Raw genomic sequence first — 16,703 nt, forward strand, 5'->3', positions numbered from 1 at the left:
CATCCGGGAGAGACAGAGAGACACAGGAAGTCGTAGGGTGGGGTTTGGAGTGGTGTGGCTTTTTCTGGTTTGGGGAAGCGGGAGTACAAGTCTTTTGGAGATGCCAGCAAGGAAGGAAGGTTAGCTAATTGTGACCCAGCATCTCTGAGATAGCAGGTTTTCACCCCAGCCTTTGAATCTTGAGCCTTTCTTTTCTTTTTTTTTTTGGTTTTTCAAGACAGGGTTTCTCTGTGTAGCTTTGCGCCTTTCCTGGATCTCGCTCTGTAGACCAGGCTGGCCTCAAACTCACAGAGATCCGCCTGTCTCTGCCTCCCGAGTGCTGGGATTAAAGGCGTGCGCCACCACCGCCCGGCTCGAGCCTTTCTTATAAATAGAACGATAGAGGTTTAGTTAAAGCTCCCTTTAGCAGTAGTGACAGAGCCGGTGCTAGAGAAGCAGGCCGGTAACTGCAGAGTTGCAATTGCTGGCTGAAACAGCAGTAGATTAAGGCGCAGCCGCTGTGCAGAAGTTAAAACAACAACATTGTGAGATCCCCTCTCTAGCAAACAAAAGAATATAAAAAACTACAAATTATAAAAATATGATATACACACACAGGGGTGCTGGAGAAAGAGAAACAGATTTAAATGTAGAAAAGTCTACAAAGGAACACAATAAGTAAACATTATTACCTCTGAGTTTGTTGACCTTTTTGCTAAATTCTCTGTAATAATTAGGGCATTTATTGTCTAAGTTATCAGAAAGTTAAAGACATCAAACAGAAGAATATAATTATATGAAGCATTTATGTACTTAAATAATAATTTTCACAGGGCTGGGAGTTAATTTTCACAATATCATGGGAGTTAAGAGCACTTGCTCGCCGGGCGGTGGTGGCACACGCCTTTAATCCCAGCACTTGGGAGGCAGAGCCAGGCGGATCTCTGTGAGTTCGAGGCCAGCCTGGGCTACCAAGTGAGTTCCAGGAAAAGGCGCAAAGCTACACAGGGAAACCCTGTCTCGAAAAACCAAAAAAAAAAAAGCACTTGCTCTTTAAAAGAACCAGGTTTGTCTTCCAAGTACCCACATGGTGGCTCACAACCATCAATAATTCCAGTTCTAGGGGCTTTAACATTCTCTTTTGAACTCCAAGGGCACCAGGCATGCACATGGCACACTACATACATGTAGGCAAAACTTCCAAACACATAAAATAATAAATCTTTAAAAAATTTAAATGCTTTTCACACATACTGTTTCCTTACACTGTAATCACCCCTGTTAGAGTATATAGTTGAAGAAATGGAGGTTCAGAGAAGTAACTTGAGAAGGTTACTTAGGAAAACAAAAGCTGAGGCGCCCAGGTTAGTGTGGACTAACATGAACCGGACGGTTATCATGGACTAAACACTGAAATAAGTAGAAACAGGAGTAGTCTCCATGCTAAAAAGCCTAGAGTCTGACCAAGCAGAGAGATACATGCATGCTATGAGCCCTTGAGGACGAGCGGTCCATTAAAACAGCAGTGCCAGCCTGACCTAATGGAACCGGGAATGCTGAGCTGCCTCTTTTGAAACAGTGATCAACGGGTGAAAATAACAATAAAGATGGGAGGAAAATGAGAAGGTATTGCAGATAGATGAGATGGATGTGCAGGGAGAGAAAACAGCGGCTTAAAGTGGCTCCCAGGACATCAGGGTAGTGATGGGGGAGAGGACATCGTTTGGAGACGACAATGAGTCTTGACTTCTGACATCACATGGAGGCTCCCAGAAAAAACACTCAGCATGCACTTGAACTTGGGAAAGAGTATCTGGAATACAGATAAAGCTTGAGGAGTTATGAACATTTAGATGGTGGCTGACTCCACGACAAGAAGTAAAATCAGCCAGGAAGTCACAAATAATGAGACTGAGGCAAGAATCTAGAGGTCCAGTCACATCTAAGGATAAGCAGAGACCAAGGAGGAGCGGTAGGAGCCGTGGAAGGAAAACGAAGTCTCACAGGCCACGGAAGAAGTGTGTATCCATTTCCTTTTCATTAGCAGAGCACTGTGTCGCTGCATGCATCTTCTCCGGGGGAAAGAACAATAACGGCCACACATAACAGAAGCTCGAGTGGAAGAACACTTCCTTCCTTACCTCATCCCTGCTGATCAGCTCATTTGAAAAAGTGAGTCCGGGCATGAGGCCTCTCTTCTTCAGCCAGAATATAGCAGCGAATGACCCAGAGAAGAAAACGCCTTCCACAGCAGCGAAGGCCACCACTCTTTCCCCTGCAGGACAAAACAGTTCCAGTTCCTAACTAGATGCTGCAGACATTTGCGAGTTTACAAATACATGGGGCGTTTTGCAACATTACACTACCTTCCTAAGAAACGAAACTAACAAGTCAGTACTCTGCACAAAGGTCTTCAGGCAGAGGTTTTCCACCCCTGCCTGCTAAAGGAGACATGTCTGTTTCAAACCCTGCAGCAAACGTGGACTTGAGTAGGTGGTGTAGTCTGCGCGCACACACACACACACACACACACACACACAAAATGGATTTCCATACACCAAATAAATAAATGAATGAGAGGTGATTTGCCTGTAAAGAGCATGTGCCTGTGAGTGCAGACACATGTGTGTGAGTTCACTATGTGTACATATGTGTGTATACAAGAATGGGAAGTGCAAGATAAACTTTATGATAGCTGTCTTCCTCTAACGGGAGGAGTGGTTGCTAAGGTTTATATTTTGTTAGCAGCCTATTGTTGCTAAAAGATTAGCTGTAAACATTTCAAAAACATTGTTATCCTTGCAGAATAATTTTAAAAATCACCTGAAGACAATGAATTTACCTATAGGATAAAATGTTCTATTAAAGATAGAAGAGCCAACTTAAAAGCTGATTCACTGTTAGGCAAGGACTCTGTAGAAACTCATTCCTAAATATCTGTAGTGATATCATAGCTGCGACACTGGCTCTAGGGTATTTTGGATTGTAACACACACACACACACACACACACACACACGCACGCACGCACGCACGCACGCACGCACGCACGCACACACACACACACACACGCGCACACACACACACACACACACAAATAAATAAAATTTTAAGATTTAAATCCATTCTATAGACATGTCCAATTTTTATGCTGAAATCTGGACTTTCTAATTTCAGAAAAAACACTTAAATCTCAGAAAGCAGGCCAACTGAAGTGTTTCTGGCTGTCTCTAGAGGAGTCTGTTTGTCCTTGCTCTTTCCTTGCTCATCTCACACCAAACAGATCAACAACAGCAAAGAGACACGAATCCAAACTGTCTATTAATAACTTCTGACATGAGAAAAACTTCTAGTTTATCTTTATAGATGCTATTTAAAAAGCTGCTTTGAAAGAAATACAGAAATATAAATAAATAAGTGCTGACTGAGTACTGTCAAAGAAATTAGAGAAAACTTTCATGTGAATATAATAAATATTATAATACAAAAATAATCACTGCTTCATCTCATCCTTAATTGAATATTAGTTTATGGTATTTTTATCTTGCAACTAACAGACAATAATAACTGACATTTTTTTTTTGTTTTGTTTTGTTGGTTTTTTTTTTTTTGAGACAGGGTTTCTCTATGTAGCTTTGCGTCTTTCCTGGAACTCACTTTGTAGACCAGGCTGGCCTCGAACTCACAGAGATCCGCCTGGCTCTGCCTCCCGAGTGCTGGGATTAAAGGCGTGCACCACCACCGCCCGGCAATAACTGACACTTTTAAGTATTAAAGTAATGCCATATGGACAATTATCTGTAAGAGAACTGGACTAAAATTAAACATAAGAGGAGAGCTATCTTAACCACTCTGGGCATCTACGTGAATGCTGAAAAATAAGAACCATAAGAAACAGCTACAGAAGACTATTTTTGGAGAGAATTAAAAGATTTTAAGGAGGGGCTGGGAAAATAATGTGAGGACTGGAGTCTGAATGCCCAGCATCCATGTGAAAAGCCAGCAGTGGCAGGCACACACGCAGTCCTAGCACTGGGGAAATGGATACAAGAGGATTCCTGAAGAGACCTGTCCAAGGGGTGAGCTCCAGGTTCAGTGCCAGACCCTGTCTTCAGTGGACAGCTGCTGGCTAAGGTGCCCATGCTCTTACAAGCAAACTCTCCCTCACATTTCTGTAAACAATCCTAATGAAACTCACTGGGTCTCTCTCTCTCTCTCTCTCTCTCTCTCTCTCTCTCTCTCTCTCTCTCTCTCTGTGTGTGTGTCTGTCTGTCTCTCTGTCTCACACACATACACACACACACACACACACACACACACACACACACACACACACACACAAGCATATACATGAAAAGTAGAAGGCCATTTGAGGAGAGGAAGGGGATTAGCAGAGTGGGAGGGGACAAGAGAGGCTAACAGGGGTGTGTGTGAATATATCAAATACATTATGTATATGTATGTAGATGTCATAATGAAGCCCACTATTATGCACAATTAACATATGCTAATTAAAAATGAGGGATTGCTCATGAGGCCCCCTGACAATAGCTGAGACTCCATTGGCAGTTGATAGCTGCAGGGGTGTCTGGCTGCTGGTAGGTTGCCCATACTCTGTGGATGGGTCCCCACACATGCACATGTGGACAGCACTAGCTGGACTTGGTGGACCATAAAGAAATAAGAAGACATGGAGGTGGGAAGGGAACATGTAGAAGGGGAGATTTAGGGAGTTATATGATCAAATATTGTGTATATATGTATGAAGTTGTCAAAGGATAAATAAAAGTATCCATTACTAAAAATGCATTAAGGGTCTGGAGAAATGACTTGGATGCTTACTGCTCTTGAAGAGGAGCCAGGTTCAGTTCCCAGCATTCATATCGGGTAGCTCACAACTGCCTGCAACTCCAGCTCCAGAGAATCCAACTTTCTCTGGCCTCTGCTGCACCTGTACACATATGGTGCACATAAACTCATGTAGGCATACACACATACACAAAATTTTTTAAATGAGTAAATCTTTGGAGAGCAATAAGGGAAGACGTGACATCGACCTCTGGCTTTTACACTCACACGTGGGTGTATACCTGCACACGTATGTGCACAGACACATACAAAATGCATATAACACACACACACACACACACACACACACACACACACACACACGCACACACACACACACACACACACACAAGGAAAGGAGAGGAAGGACGGAGGAGAAATGATTCAGGAAGACACATCAGCTTCTGGTCTCCACAGACATGTGCACACACATGTGCTTGGCCTCCACAGACATGTGCACACATACAAGCACATCCATACATGAACACATACTGATGCACGAAAACGATTATAAGAGATACAGATACATTTTATAAACTTTTGAGAATATGTGTGAAATAAAAAGACAACCAGGACATTTATTCTAAAAACTGTAATGAAGGTAAATGCCTCATAATTTGTATGGTAGGGTATATATTTTAAGTACAGTGGAGTCGACAGTGCAATGCACTAAAATTGTATAAATACTATTTTTTGAGGTTTACAAATGTAATTTCAAAACACATATTAAGGGCTAATATATCTATCTGCCAATCTTTTTTTTTTTTTTTTTTTTTTGGTTTTTCGAGACAGGGTTTCTCCGTGTAGCTTTGCTCCTTTCCTGGAACTCACTTGGTAGCCCAGGCTGGCCTCAAACTCACAGAGATCCGCCTGGCTCTGCCTCCCAAGTGCTGGGATTAAAGGCGTGCACCACCACCGCCCGGCCTATCTGCCAATCTTAAACCGGACAGTATGTTTCAATTAAAAAAAAACACAGATAAATAATTGGAAATTTTTAGCTTTATGAGAACTGAATCTCTTTACAGCATAGTATATAAACTTTAAAACAAAGGAATATTTTCAAAGGTTTATTTTTAAATTTCCCTTCAGCTAAAAACGACAGACTTGTAAAAAAGATTTTAGAAGCAGGGAAAGAACAGCTGCTCTCCTGGCTCTTGCTTGGGGTAGCCCTTAGCAAGAAGTCTCCACAAAGGCTGGGCAAAACCCCGCACAAGGAAGCGCGAGCTGCCTTTGAAAGTGCTAAGGTGCAGGTGGCCCTCAGAGGCGCATGTCAGCGGGCTGCGGGCTGAAGATAACAGTAAGTGTGCGCCCAGCACATCATCCCCACACCACTGACTTGGAGTTCCACTACCCAAAAGGAGAGCTACCGACTGCATGTCCCACTCTTCCTTTTCTCTCCGCAGTTCACACACGTACGCACCATGGCACACGCATGCCCGTCCTTCCCAAACAAAAATTAACTTAAATAAATTGTAAGGCTAGGCTGAGTGACGCATGCTTGTCTCCGTGTTCAGAAGGCTGAGCAGGAGAGCAAGTGAGTTAGAGGCCATCCTGAGCTCCACATAGAGTGAGACCCTGCCTCATAAAAAAGGGGGGGCGGTCTCAACTTATCCATCCTGACCTACACATAGAGTGAGGCCCCGCTTCATATAAAAGGGGAGTGGTCTCAACTTATCCAGAAGTATATCTGCATTTAACTTACCAGTGTAAACTAAGCTTGTTACTGCAAACTGTTTCTGGTCCTGGTTGACTATACTAATTTTGCATTTTTAGAAACTAGATCTTTGTTTCCAGTGATTGTTAGGACTTGACTTGCTTTAAATCCCTGGCACTCTTTAAAACAGGCACAAATGGTAGGTGACTACAACACTCTTTATTGGGTTCTGTGTGACTTTTACCTGTCAGTGTGCATGTCGAGATCTTACCTTTCCAAGTTCTAATGTATTTAACACAGTAACAGCTTCCTTAGCACAGTTTCTAACTAGTCATTACACAGTGGTTCCAGTACACGTGATCACTAGAGCACCAGTGCACCAGCCCACTGAAATCTCTACACTCCGCTCTCATGCATCACAACCACTGGCGGCTAGCCTGAGGTTATAGCCTGAGGGCATATAAGTTAGCGCTACATACCAAAAGTAGACTTTCTATCTGCTATCCAGCGCAGAGCCCAGTCTGCTTTTTTCTTAACATATGGCATTGTTTCAATTGCATTAAACAAAAATTCCCTATAAAAACAAAAAACATCATGGAAAAATTATTCATTTGTTTCTATTAATTGGACTAAGTTTTAATAATCAGAGACAATAATTGTAACTCTTACAGTATACTACCAAATCTAGTTTTTCTATATTTTTACATGTTCATAATTATGAATACAGAAATAAAAGTGAAACTCAGATTAATGACTTGGATATAAGCTGATGTAAAAATCAATGAAATGCCAATATTCAATTTACAAATACAAACAAGCTTTTAAGATGGTATTAATTATCTAAAGACTAACTGGTTCTATGCCAGGTCTTTAATCTAACACATTATTGAGCAATAGAAAACTATACTCAGGCTGGAGAGATGGCTCAGAGGTTAAGAGAACTGGCTGCTCTTCCAGAGGACCTGAGTTCAATTCCCAGCAATCACGTCGTGACTCACAACCATCTGTAATGAGATCTGGTGCCCTCTTCTGGCATGCAGAATATATGCAGACAAAATACTGTATATATAATAAATAAATCTTTAAAAAAAAGAAAACTATACTCATGAACTTCCATATGTGAATAATCTTTTAATACTGTAGTTTTGGAATAAATTCTACTTTTAATGTAAGTAAAAACCTAACCTTCATAAATAACCCCCCCCCCCACACACACACATAGTAATACCTTTTCTTTGGATCTCTGATGTAAGTATCTATTAGTAAACTGTACATTTCTGAATGAACATTCTCGATGAGAATCTGAAAGCCATAGAAACAGCGGGCCTCTGGAACCTGCACCTCCTGACTGAAACGCTCCACCTACAGAGAGACAGGAGACAGAGACCAGTGATCAGGCTCTCATAAAACCCTGGTCACACGCTACAAGCACCTAACAATCTTTTGTCTTTTCCAGCATTCAGGAAGCTGGACAGGAGGATACTGATTTCAAGACCAACTGAGAAACATGGCAAGACACTGTCTCAGGAAAAAAAAAAAAAAAAGTGATCAATGAGAAGGATCATAAGGTAAAGTTGCTTGCTGCCAAACCTAATGACCAGAGCTCCATCCCTGGAACCTCAGAGTTGTCCTCTGATTTCTACACACATACACACCATGACGCACATGCATGTTTGTGGCTCTGAGATTAAACCTAGCATCTTACTCATGCTAGGCAAGCACTCCATCCTCAGCCTTTACGGGTCTTTTAAAGCAGCATCTTACACAGTACTGTTTAGCCAGCTAATTAGTGCTGGAGACTGATCCCAGCACTGTGCTTCTGCTAGGCAGGTGCCCACTGGGCTATGCCTACAACTCCATGGACTGTGTTCCTAAGCAATGGAGCAAATTTACCTTTGAAGTGGAAACACTGCCTATTGAACAGTGAATTTTAGAATACCTATCAAAAACAGTGATTTTGCCTTGTAGAGCTTTTTCCCTAATAGTAGACATATCCGCTAAAGTTCTTCTGGTTCATCCTGGATGTTCCTACTTCTACTCTCCTTACCAAAAACCTATTCCTCCTGACTGATGGTAACACGATTTCTATATAAGGGGCGGAACCTAGATGTACACAGAGCTGCAGATGGCTATTAAGGGCACATTCTCCATTAAGTTTGTTATTGGAGGCAAAAAAAAAAATCAAGTTTATGAATTCTGTGCAATTTTGGATTTTGTTTTCACATTGTTGAGGCTAAAACTCAGGGCCTCTATAATGCTGTATAGTCAGGGACATCTTCAGCCCCACACTATATGTAGTTTTAATTGGTATAACTTATGCTTGATTCCATAATATATTGCTAGTCATTTGACAGTTAACTATCTTCTCCTCTGAAACTCAATGAGAAAAAATATACTCAAAAATTAAACTTACCTTTGCTGGGTAAGAATGGTTGCTTCATCAGCACGAGGACCCTAGTTTGGATTCCCTAGCACTCACATAAAAGTCTGGGCATGTGTCTCTGTGAGCTTGTAACCTCAGTGCTGAGGTATCAGAGACAGGAGGATCCTTTGGCTCCCTGGACAGTCAACTTAGCTAAATAATGGTGAGCACCAGGTTCAGTGAAGAGACTTTCTCTCAGGAAATGAGGCAGAGAGCAACAGAAGAAGACAGCCAATGTCCTCCTCTGGCCTCTGCCTTTATATGCACACATACCCCATACATTTTTTAAATAGAAGTAAGCTTCATCTAGTCTATTATTAAGACATCTTTCTTTCCTCGGGCAGGATCTATGGTGATTTTATTAACATTGTCATTCAAGTACAAATTAGGAGTAACAGTAAAATAAAAATCTTACCAAGTTTTCATTGACAATTCCATCACTGGCTGCAAAAAAGGCTAAGACGTGGGAGATGAAATACTTCTCATCTGATTTAAGCTTGTTCCAGTGAGGGAGGTCCTTTGATAAGTCAACCTAGAATAAAAACACTTCAATTGTTTTTCACTTAAAGAGTTTGGGAAATTTTCACTTTAAAGTTAAGAAGAGCTACATCAGAAAAAACAACATTAAAAATCACAAAACTCAAAATAAGATAGCTATTATGTTAATAATAATGTGCTGTACTTAGAACATTTACCTAATTAGTACATTATACCTGCTCTTGCTACACAGGAGGAAATGGATACGTATATGAGACAGTATATACGTTTACTTGTTAATGGGAAAAAGTTTATACACATGTGTGTGCTTGTGTGCAAGTGTGTGCATGTGTGTGTGTGTGTGTGTGTGTACATATTTTACAACACCATGATCTATACCCTAAACATATCCAGTAAAATCTCTTTAAACAAACAAAGCCATCTTAGCATGTTCAAGGAAGTGGAGAGGGGAGAAGGGAGGAGAGAGTGGGAATGAGGAAAGAAGGTCATTTGTGAAGGAATCTGCTTTTTTCTTTTTTTTTTTCTTTTGGCTAATTTAGTTGGCCAGGATACATTTTTATTAAAATTAATTAAGCATAGCACCAAGTGAATGAATGAACAAAAAGGAAAGTAGAAACTAGTCAAGTATTTAAAGTAGATAAACTAATGCCTCAGCAGTCATTGGTTTTATACAATACTTACTATAGAATTAGACAGATTCAGCACCTGCTAACTAACTATAGTCTCTATGCTACTACCAGCCACTCCTCTTTACTGAGAAGTCATGTCAGGAAGATAATAACCTGGGTTTTAAAGCAGCTTACAGATATGGCTTTGTTGTGATTTCAATAGGTATGGCCCCCAAAGACTCATATGTTTGAATGCTTGGCCCATAGGGAATGGCACTATTAGGACATAACCTTGTTGGAGTAGGTGTGGCCTTGCTGGAGGAAGTGTTTCACTGTGGGGGTGGGCTTTGAGGTCTCATATGCTCAAGCTACACCCAGTGTAGAATATAGTTCACTTCTTGTTGCTTGTGAATCAAGACGTAGAACTCTTAGCTCCTTTTCTAGAACCATGTCTGTCTGCACACTGCCATGTCCCGCCATGATGATAATGGACTAAACCTCTGAAAATGTAAGCCACCCCAATTAAATGTTTCCTTTATAAGAGTTGCTGTGGTCATGGTGTCTCTTCATAGCAATAGAAACCCTAAATAAGACAGGCTTCTCCTAGAATAGAAATACCTTTGAAAATGCTTATTAAAATTATTCTTTGGAACTAAGAGTGATGGACTCTAAAATTTGGCAAAATCCAAGCTTTTCAAGTGGTCCTTAAATGTACCTTACTGAGTTAGCTGGCTCTTGCTGCTGTAATAATAATAATAATAATAATAATAGACCGGATGGCTTAAAAACAAACATTTACTTTACAAAGTTCTGGAAGCTATAAATCCAAGATCCAAGCATGTGCTGGCTAAGTTCATGTCCAAGTGACACAGATAGAGTCATTTTGGAAGAGGGAACCTCAATTGAGAGTGATACAGACAACAGAGGCCTAGTTTATAAAGTTTCAGAAAAAAGTTTATGAGTCCCTTAAAAGACTACTGGGCTGTATAATATTTTGAATTAAGAATCTGTGTTTCCTGGTCAGCTGGGGCTGAAGAGTCAGCTGTGATTAACAGGAGACCAGCACCACTGAAGTGAAACCTTTCCTTACTGGCTAGCTGGAGCTGAGAAATTAGCAATGATTAAGAAGAGACCAGCATCAGAGGATCCTAAATCTGGAAATATTTCCTCAGGATCAGCACATAGAATTTGTGGTCATGCTGGGACCAAGGCTGCATCACATATGGCAGCCAAACTGGGTAGCATAAGAGTTCCCCAGGTGGTGCTGGTTTTGAAGGCATGAAAGAGTCCTCAAGAGCAGCTGAAGCTTGGCACTGTGTGGCAGGACTAGAGTCCCTCAAAGGGCCATGTGATGCCATCAATGAAGGTGCAGTCTCAGTTACAGAAGCCCCAGGATGAAGGGGTCATGGAAAGAAATGGAACCTGGCACCATCTGGCAGAGTTAGAGTCTCTGAAGAGAGTCCCGAAAGGCTATTGGTGAAGGTGTGGCATAGGTACAGTGGAGAGCCCAGTGTTCAGGAGATGCCAGTACCATGGGACAGTTACCACGGACAGTAAAGCTGTGGAGGCTTACAGACAGATCTGTGTGTGGCAGAGGGTAGAGCAGAAGTAGCCTGAGCCCTTTGGGGGAGCCCAAGATCGTGAGTGAATTCCAGATGACCAACACAACTTTTTATGCTGTTGGACTTTGATGTGGTTGTAACTATGCCCTTGTTCTGTCCCTCTTGGAGTATTTAACTTTTTTTTTTTTTTTTTTTTACAAGAGATCACTGTTAAAAGACTTAATTGTAAAAGATTTCAAAGTTTTGGAGTTTCTGAATTTGGATATTTTAGAGAAACTGTGGATATTTTTAGAGACTTTGGATATTTTAAAGTGACTGAACCTTTAAAGTGTTTGAATTTGTAAAGACTATGGGGCTTTTAAAAGTTGGGATGTTTTATATTGTAATACTATAATTAACATGAAGAACAAGAAATGAATAATTATGGTTTGACAGTGATGTGTTTGTGTCAAGTTGACCAGGGATCAATTGTGCCCCTCCCCCCACATACACATGCATCAGATTGGCCTGTGGGCAAGCCTGTAGAGTATTTTCTTAATTGATGGCTGATGTTAGAGGGCCCAGCTCACTAGGGGCCATTCTACCCCTAGGCTAGTGGCTGTAGGTGCTATAAGAAAGCGGCTTAGTAAGGCATGAGGAGCAAGCCAGTGTGCACCAGGTTCCTGCCTCGAGTGCCTACTCTGACCTCCCTGGGTGATGAACTACAAAGCCGTAAGATGAAATAAACCTTTTCCTCCCTAAGGTGCTTTTGGTCATAGTATTTTATAACGGCAATGGAAACCCAATCTAAGACAGCTTAGGGGTAGCAGTATGTCTGGATTTTTTTTTTTATGTATATGGATGTTTTGTCTACATGTGTGTTTGTGTACTGTGAACATGCTGGGTGACTACAGAGGCCAAAAGAGAGTGATAGATTCCCTGGAACTGGAGTTACAGATAATTTTGAGACACCATGTGGGTCCTGGGAATCGAACTTGAGTCCTCTGGAAGAGTAGCCAGTGCTCTTAACTCCTGAGTCATCTCTCCAGGCCCCATGGTGAAATTTTTGAAGAAGCTATTTAGATGGACACCTTCTTGCCATATGCTCATAGACAAAGAGAAAGCTCCCTTCTCATTATAAAGGCACTAATCTCACGTATAAGATCTTTACCCTCATCATCCTCATTACCTAATTACCTCCCATTGCCCCACCTCCAAACACCATCACACTGGGGATTAATGGCTCAACTTACAAATTTGGGGAAGACAAAACAGTGCATAGCTCGTATACTGTCTTATAAAAACCTCTAAGTGTGTTTCATAATAATGTGACAAACATTTGAAATATGTAACTGTCCTTTGTAAAATTCTGCTGGCTTTGCTCTTTTAATTATTCTAACGAAGTTTTTTAATCTTCTTGACCTTTCAAAAAAAAAAAGACTACTATTCTAACCTTTAATCACTGTATCCTTTCCTGCCATACTCTAAGTATTTGCTGAGCACTCAACACATGCCAGAAATTAGGCTAAGTTCTAGAAATACAATAGGATGGGGAGGGGAAATATTTGTCTTCACTTTATAAAATATATCAGCAAAATGTCAAGTTCCATTCTAGTATCAGACCAACTCAGGTTAACTCGGGGGTCTCTTTCTTGTTCTCATATACTATACTCCTGATATTAAACTTAATACTGCAATATGTCTAGTCTTAAATATTAAATTTGCCTCTTTAAACACTGAGCTTTAAAATGCCCTATAAATTTTACTTTATTGTCAAATAATAATGGCTATATTTCCTTCTAAAAACATTACCTCTCCTGTCTTTTTATCTCCTATGAGCACATCCTCAGTTTCACCATCTAAATACTGATTCCAGACTGGCTGCTACAGTTTTTGACCCTCTCCACGCCCCAGAGGCCTATGTGTTAAAACAAAGGCTTGCTTGCTACCCTGTGTCACTGTTTCTCTATAACTTGATTTTCTTCAGTATTTTTGTCATAGTAACAGAAAGCTGATTATCAGAATTGCCTGACTTTTAGAAAATTTCTAAGCCTTTACTTTGTCTTCTGAGTCAGTGCCTCATATTTGAGAATTAAATTCAACCACTGATTTAAAAACTGTACTATAGAAGTAATTAACTATTTTTACATCGTTTGTCTAATATGCGGGACTAAAAATACCCTTGACTTCCTTCAAAACATGTACTTGAGTCTTCCTGCAAAATGTGCGTCAACCGATGCGCTTTAATTCTTTAAATTAGTATTTCTTGGTCATAAGACATTGATTACAGTTTCTGAACGAAGCAATGAATTTCCAACGAATTTCAGAAACCCGAACATCACAAGTCCCTTTTTTGAACATGACAAACAAAAAGACCAACTGTGCGCTCTACTTGTTCTCTGAACCACATCTAAAAACCACAGGCAGGGGAAGTCAGGTGACCTACCATAAAACCCTGAGTATTTGTTGTTTCAGTTGGCTGTTTTGCTCTGTGTGTCTACAATCTAGAACAATGTTGACAGAAGAACAAAGATATGTAAGTATCTGAAAACAGTGTAAGAGTAATTTCAGACACTGGCACCTTTAAATTCTAGGCTAAAATTTCCCATTCTTTGTATGAAATCACAGTTTACATATTTATTTATTTATTTATTTGGTTTTTTTTGAGACAGGGTTTCTCTGTGTAGCTTTGCGCCTTTCCTGGAACTCGCTTTGGAGACCAGGCTGGCCTCGAACTCACAGAGATCCGCCTGGCTCTGCCTCCCGAGTGCTGGGATTAAAGGCGTGCGCCACCACCGCCCGGCTGCATAACTGTTCTTATTAAACCAGCAAGTATTGTCTAGCTTATGTGTTGAACTCACTTTGAAGGTGGAAACAGTTACATTTATATAAGTATGATATACTTATATATAAGTGGTTGCCCTGCTGCAGCAGCTGTGGTTTGCTGCAGCTGAAGGCCGAGCTAGACTGTGAATTCAGCCTGGCTGGCTGAACTGTTCACATGACTGCAGCTTTGTTCCAGAAGATCAGGTCTGTAGGGTTCTTACCCTTCTATTTTTGTTGTTGCTGTTTCCTGCTTTTCTGAGCCAGGGTCTCTCTGTGTAGCCCTGGCTGTCCTGGAACTCACTCTGTAGACCAGGCTGGCCTTGCACTCAGGACTTTGCCTGCCTCTGTCTCCTGAGTGCTGGGATTAGAGGTGTGCACACCACTGCCTGGGTCTCACACTTCATTTCTGAAGCTGCAGCTGTGATTTTGTTTATTCTGCTGACCGTGAGTCTAAGCTAGTGTTAGGACTGGTGAAAAGGCTCAAAAGGTAACGGTGTTTGCTGCCAAAGGCTCAGCCTGGTGACATCAGTTCAATGCCACAAACACATGCACCCATAAATAAATGAGTAACCATGAACACAAACAAATGAGCAAGCAAAAAACCCAACACTGGTCTCATTCAGTCATAGCAAACTAAGAATCCATTTAAAAAAAAAAACTGTAGGGGGACTGGCTGCAGGGATAGCTCATTGGACACGAGCATGTGCTACTGCTGCAGGACTCTGGTCCAGTTCTCAACACTCACATGACAGTTCACACTCACTTGTAACTCCAATTCCTGCGGATCCAACAATCTCTGCTGGTCTCTGAGGGCGCCAGAACACATGTAGTGCACACACATACATGCAGGCAAACACTCAAACACATAGAATAAAAATAAATAAGGCTTAAACAATAGAAAATGGTCTACAATATATTAAAGGTAAAGGCAAAAGGATCTTGACTGAGGGGGCTACCCACCACCCCCACATTTCCCCAGAGTACTCTTGAGTAGGAGCAGCAGGAAATATTAGATAGAAGGATTTAGAGGGGAGAGATAAAGACAGAAAACACAGGATAGCCTCGAGAGGGCCTGGAACCTATTCCATCAGCCCCGACTGTCTCTGCCCTAGGGTATTTATAGAAACGCCAAGGGGTGGAGCAAAAGACCTCCCCCAGCACAGCCAAGTGCAGACCATCTCAGACACCTGCACTCAGGCCCGTGGTCCAATCATCCTCTCCATGCAGACCTGCTGGGTGAAGCCACGAGGAAACCTGAAAATGGGCTCCCACAACTAAGGGCTTACATGAAGACTTTGTCTCAAACAAAAACAAAAATCTGGCCAAATGAGATGTCATTTCCTCGTACCAAGAAACTTATTTACAGACACTAATTATGTTCAATTGAAGTTGATTAATAATTAGTTATATTTATTATTAATGAGAACCAATAATCTATATTAATTCTGAGCCATATCTTATTTAATGTTTCATGTAAGAAGAACATTTCAATATTCTGTAAGGGAAGACGTGAACACACGGGACATGAATGCGATGCAGGCGATGCCACATACCTCTTCTGCTGTCCAGAAAGATGCCTGTGCTTGTTTATACATTTTCCAAATATCGGGGTACTGGATTGGAAAGATAACAAACCGGCGGGAACTCTTCCTGAGGAGTGGCTCTTCATTTGACCTCACCGCAATTTCGCTTGTATCCGAAGACAACTGCTTTTGATAAACAAAGTAAAAACACTTCTTTGATGTGGAAATTTTTCTCTGACTCAAGCTTAAATATACATCTGGGCAAAGTCTGGGAAGCAGCACAGGTTGGGGAAGCAGGAGGATGCACAGAATCCTTTCAGTGATCTGACCAGTGGGCAACTTCATAGGGTGAGTTGCATGATTACAGGAAGTTGTTTAACTTCTCTACGCCTCACTTTCTGCAGCCACCAAATACTCATCGAATAAGACTGTTCTGATGGCTGGGCGGTGGTGGCACACACCTCTAATCCCAGCACTCAGGAGGCAGAGACAGGGACCCCTGTGAGTTTGAAGCCAGCCTGGTCAACAGAGAGAGTTCCAGGACAGCCAGGGCTACAGAGAAACCCTGTCTCAAAATAAAATAAAATAAATTGTTCTGATTATTCAAAAGCCTTTAAGCTGCACCAGGTGCACAGTAGGGACTCAGATGATCGTGGTTATTGCTACTCTAAGTGTAGTAAAATGCTAAACCAACAAACTGTAACAGTGGGGAAATTTCCAAGTTTTTGAATAAAATGTCCCTTCAGTGCCACTCTGATTTAGAATGCTGATGTGAGTGAGTCAGTGTTACAGGCTACATTTTTAA

At 41.3% G+C, this 16,703-nt stretch overlaps 1 protein-coding gene across 2 annotated transcripts in view; it reads right to left on the reverse strand.

Annotated features, from left to right (window-relative positions):
- The window catches only part of Rrm2b (ribonucleotide reductase regulatory TP53 inducible subunit M2B), a 34,588-nt gene that overhangs the window by 11,008 nt on the left and 6,877 nt on the right, over positions 1-16,703 (reverse strand). Inside the window, exons 2-6 of one of the 2 annotated variants that reach the window (XM_052747638.1) lie at positions 15,929-16,084; positions 9,318-9,434; positions 7,709-7,842; positions 6,960-7,054; positions 2,121-2,254 (exon numbers count right to left, since the gene is read on the reverse strand). In XM_052747638.1, coding sequence (XP_052603598.1) covers positions 2,121-2,254; positions 6,960-7,054; positions 7,709-7,842; positions 9,318-9,434; positions 15,929-16,084 — 636 coding nt within the window. The remainder of the gene's footprint in view (positions 1-2,120; positions 2,255-6,959; positions 7,055-7,708; positions 7,843-9,317; positions 9,435-15,928; positions 16,085-16,703) is intronic. The other variant, XM_052747639.1, reaches the window with a different exon arrangement.

Source organism: Peromyscus californicus, unplaced genomic scaffold (assembly GCF_007827085.1).
Source record: "Peromyscus californicus insignis strain IS unplaced genomic scaffold, ASM782708v3 Scaffold_20__1_contigs__length_68692818, whole genome shotgun sequence".
NCBI lineage: Eukaryota > Metazoa > Chordata > Mammalia > Rodentia > Cricetidae > Peromyscus > Peromyscus californicus.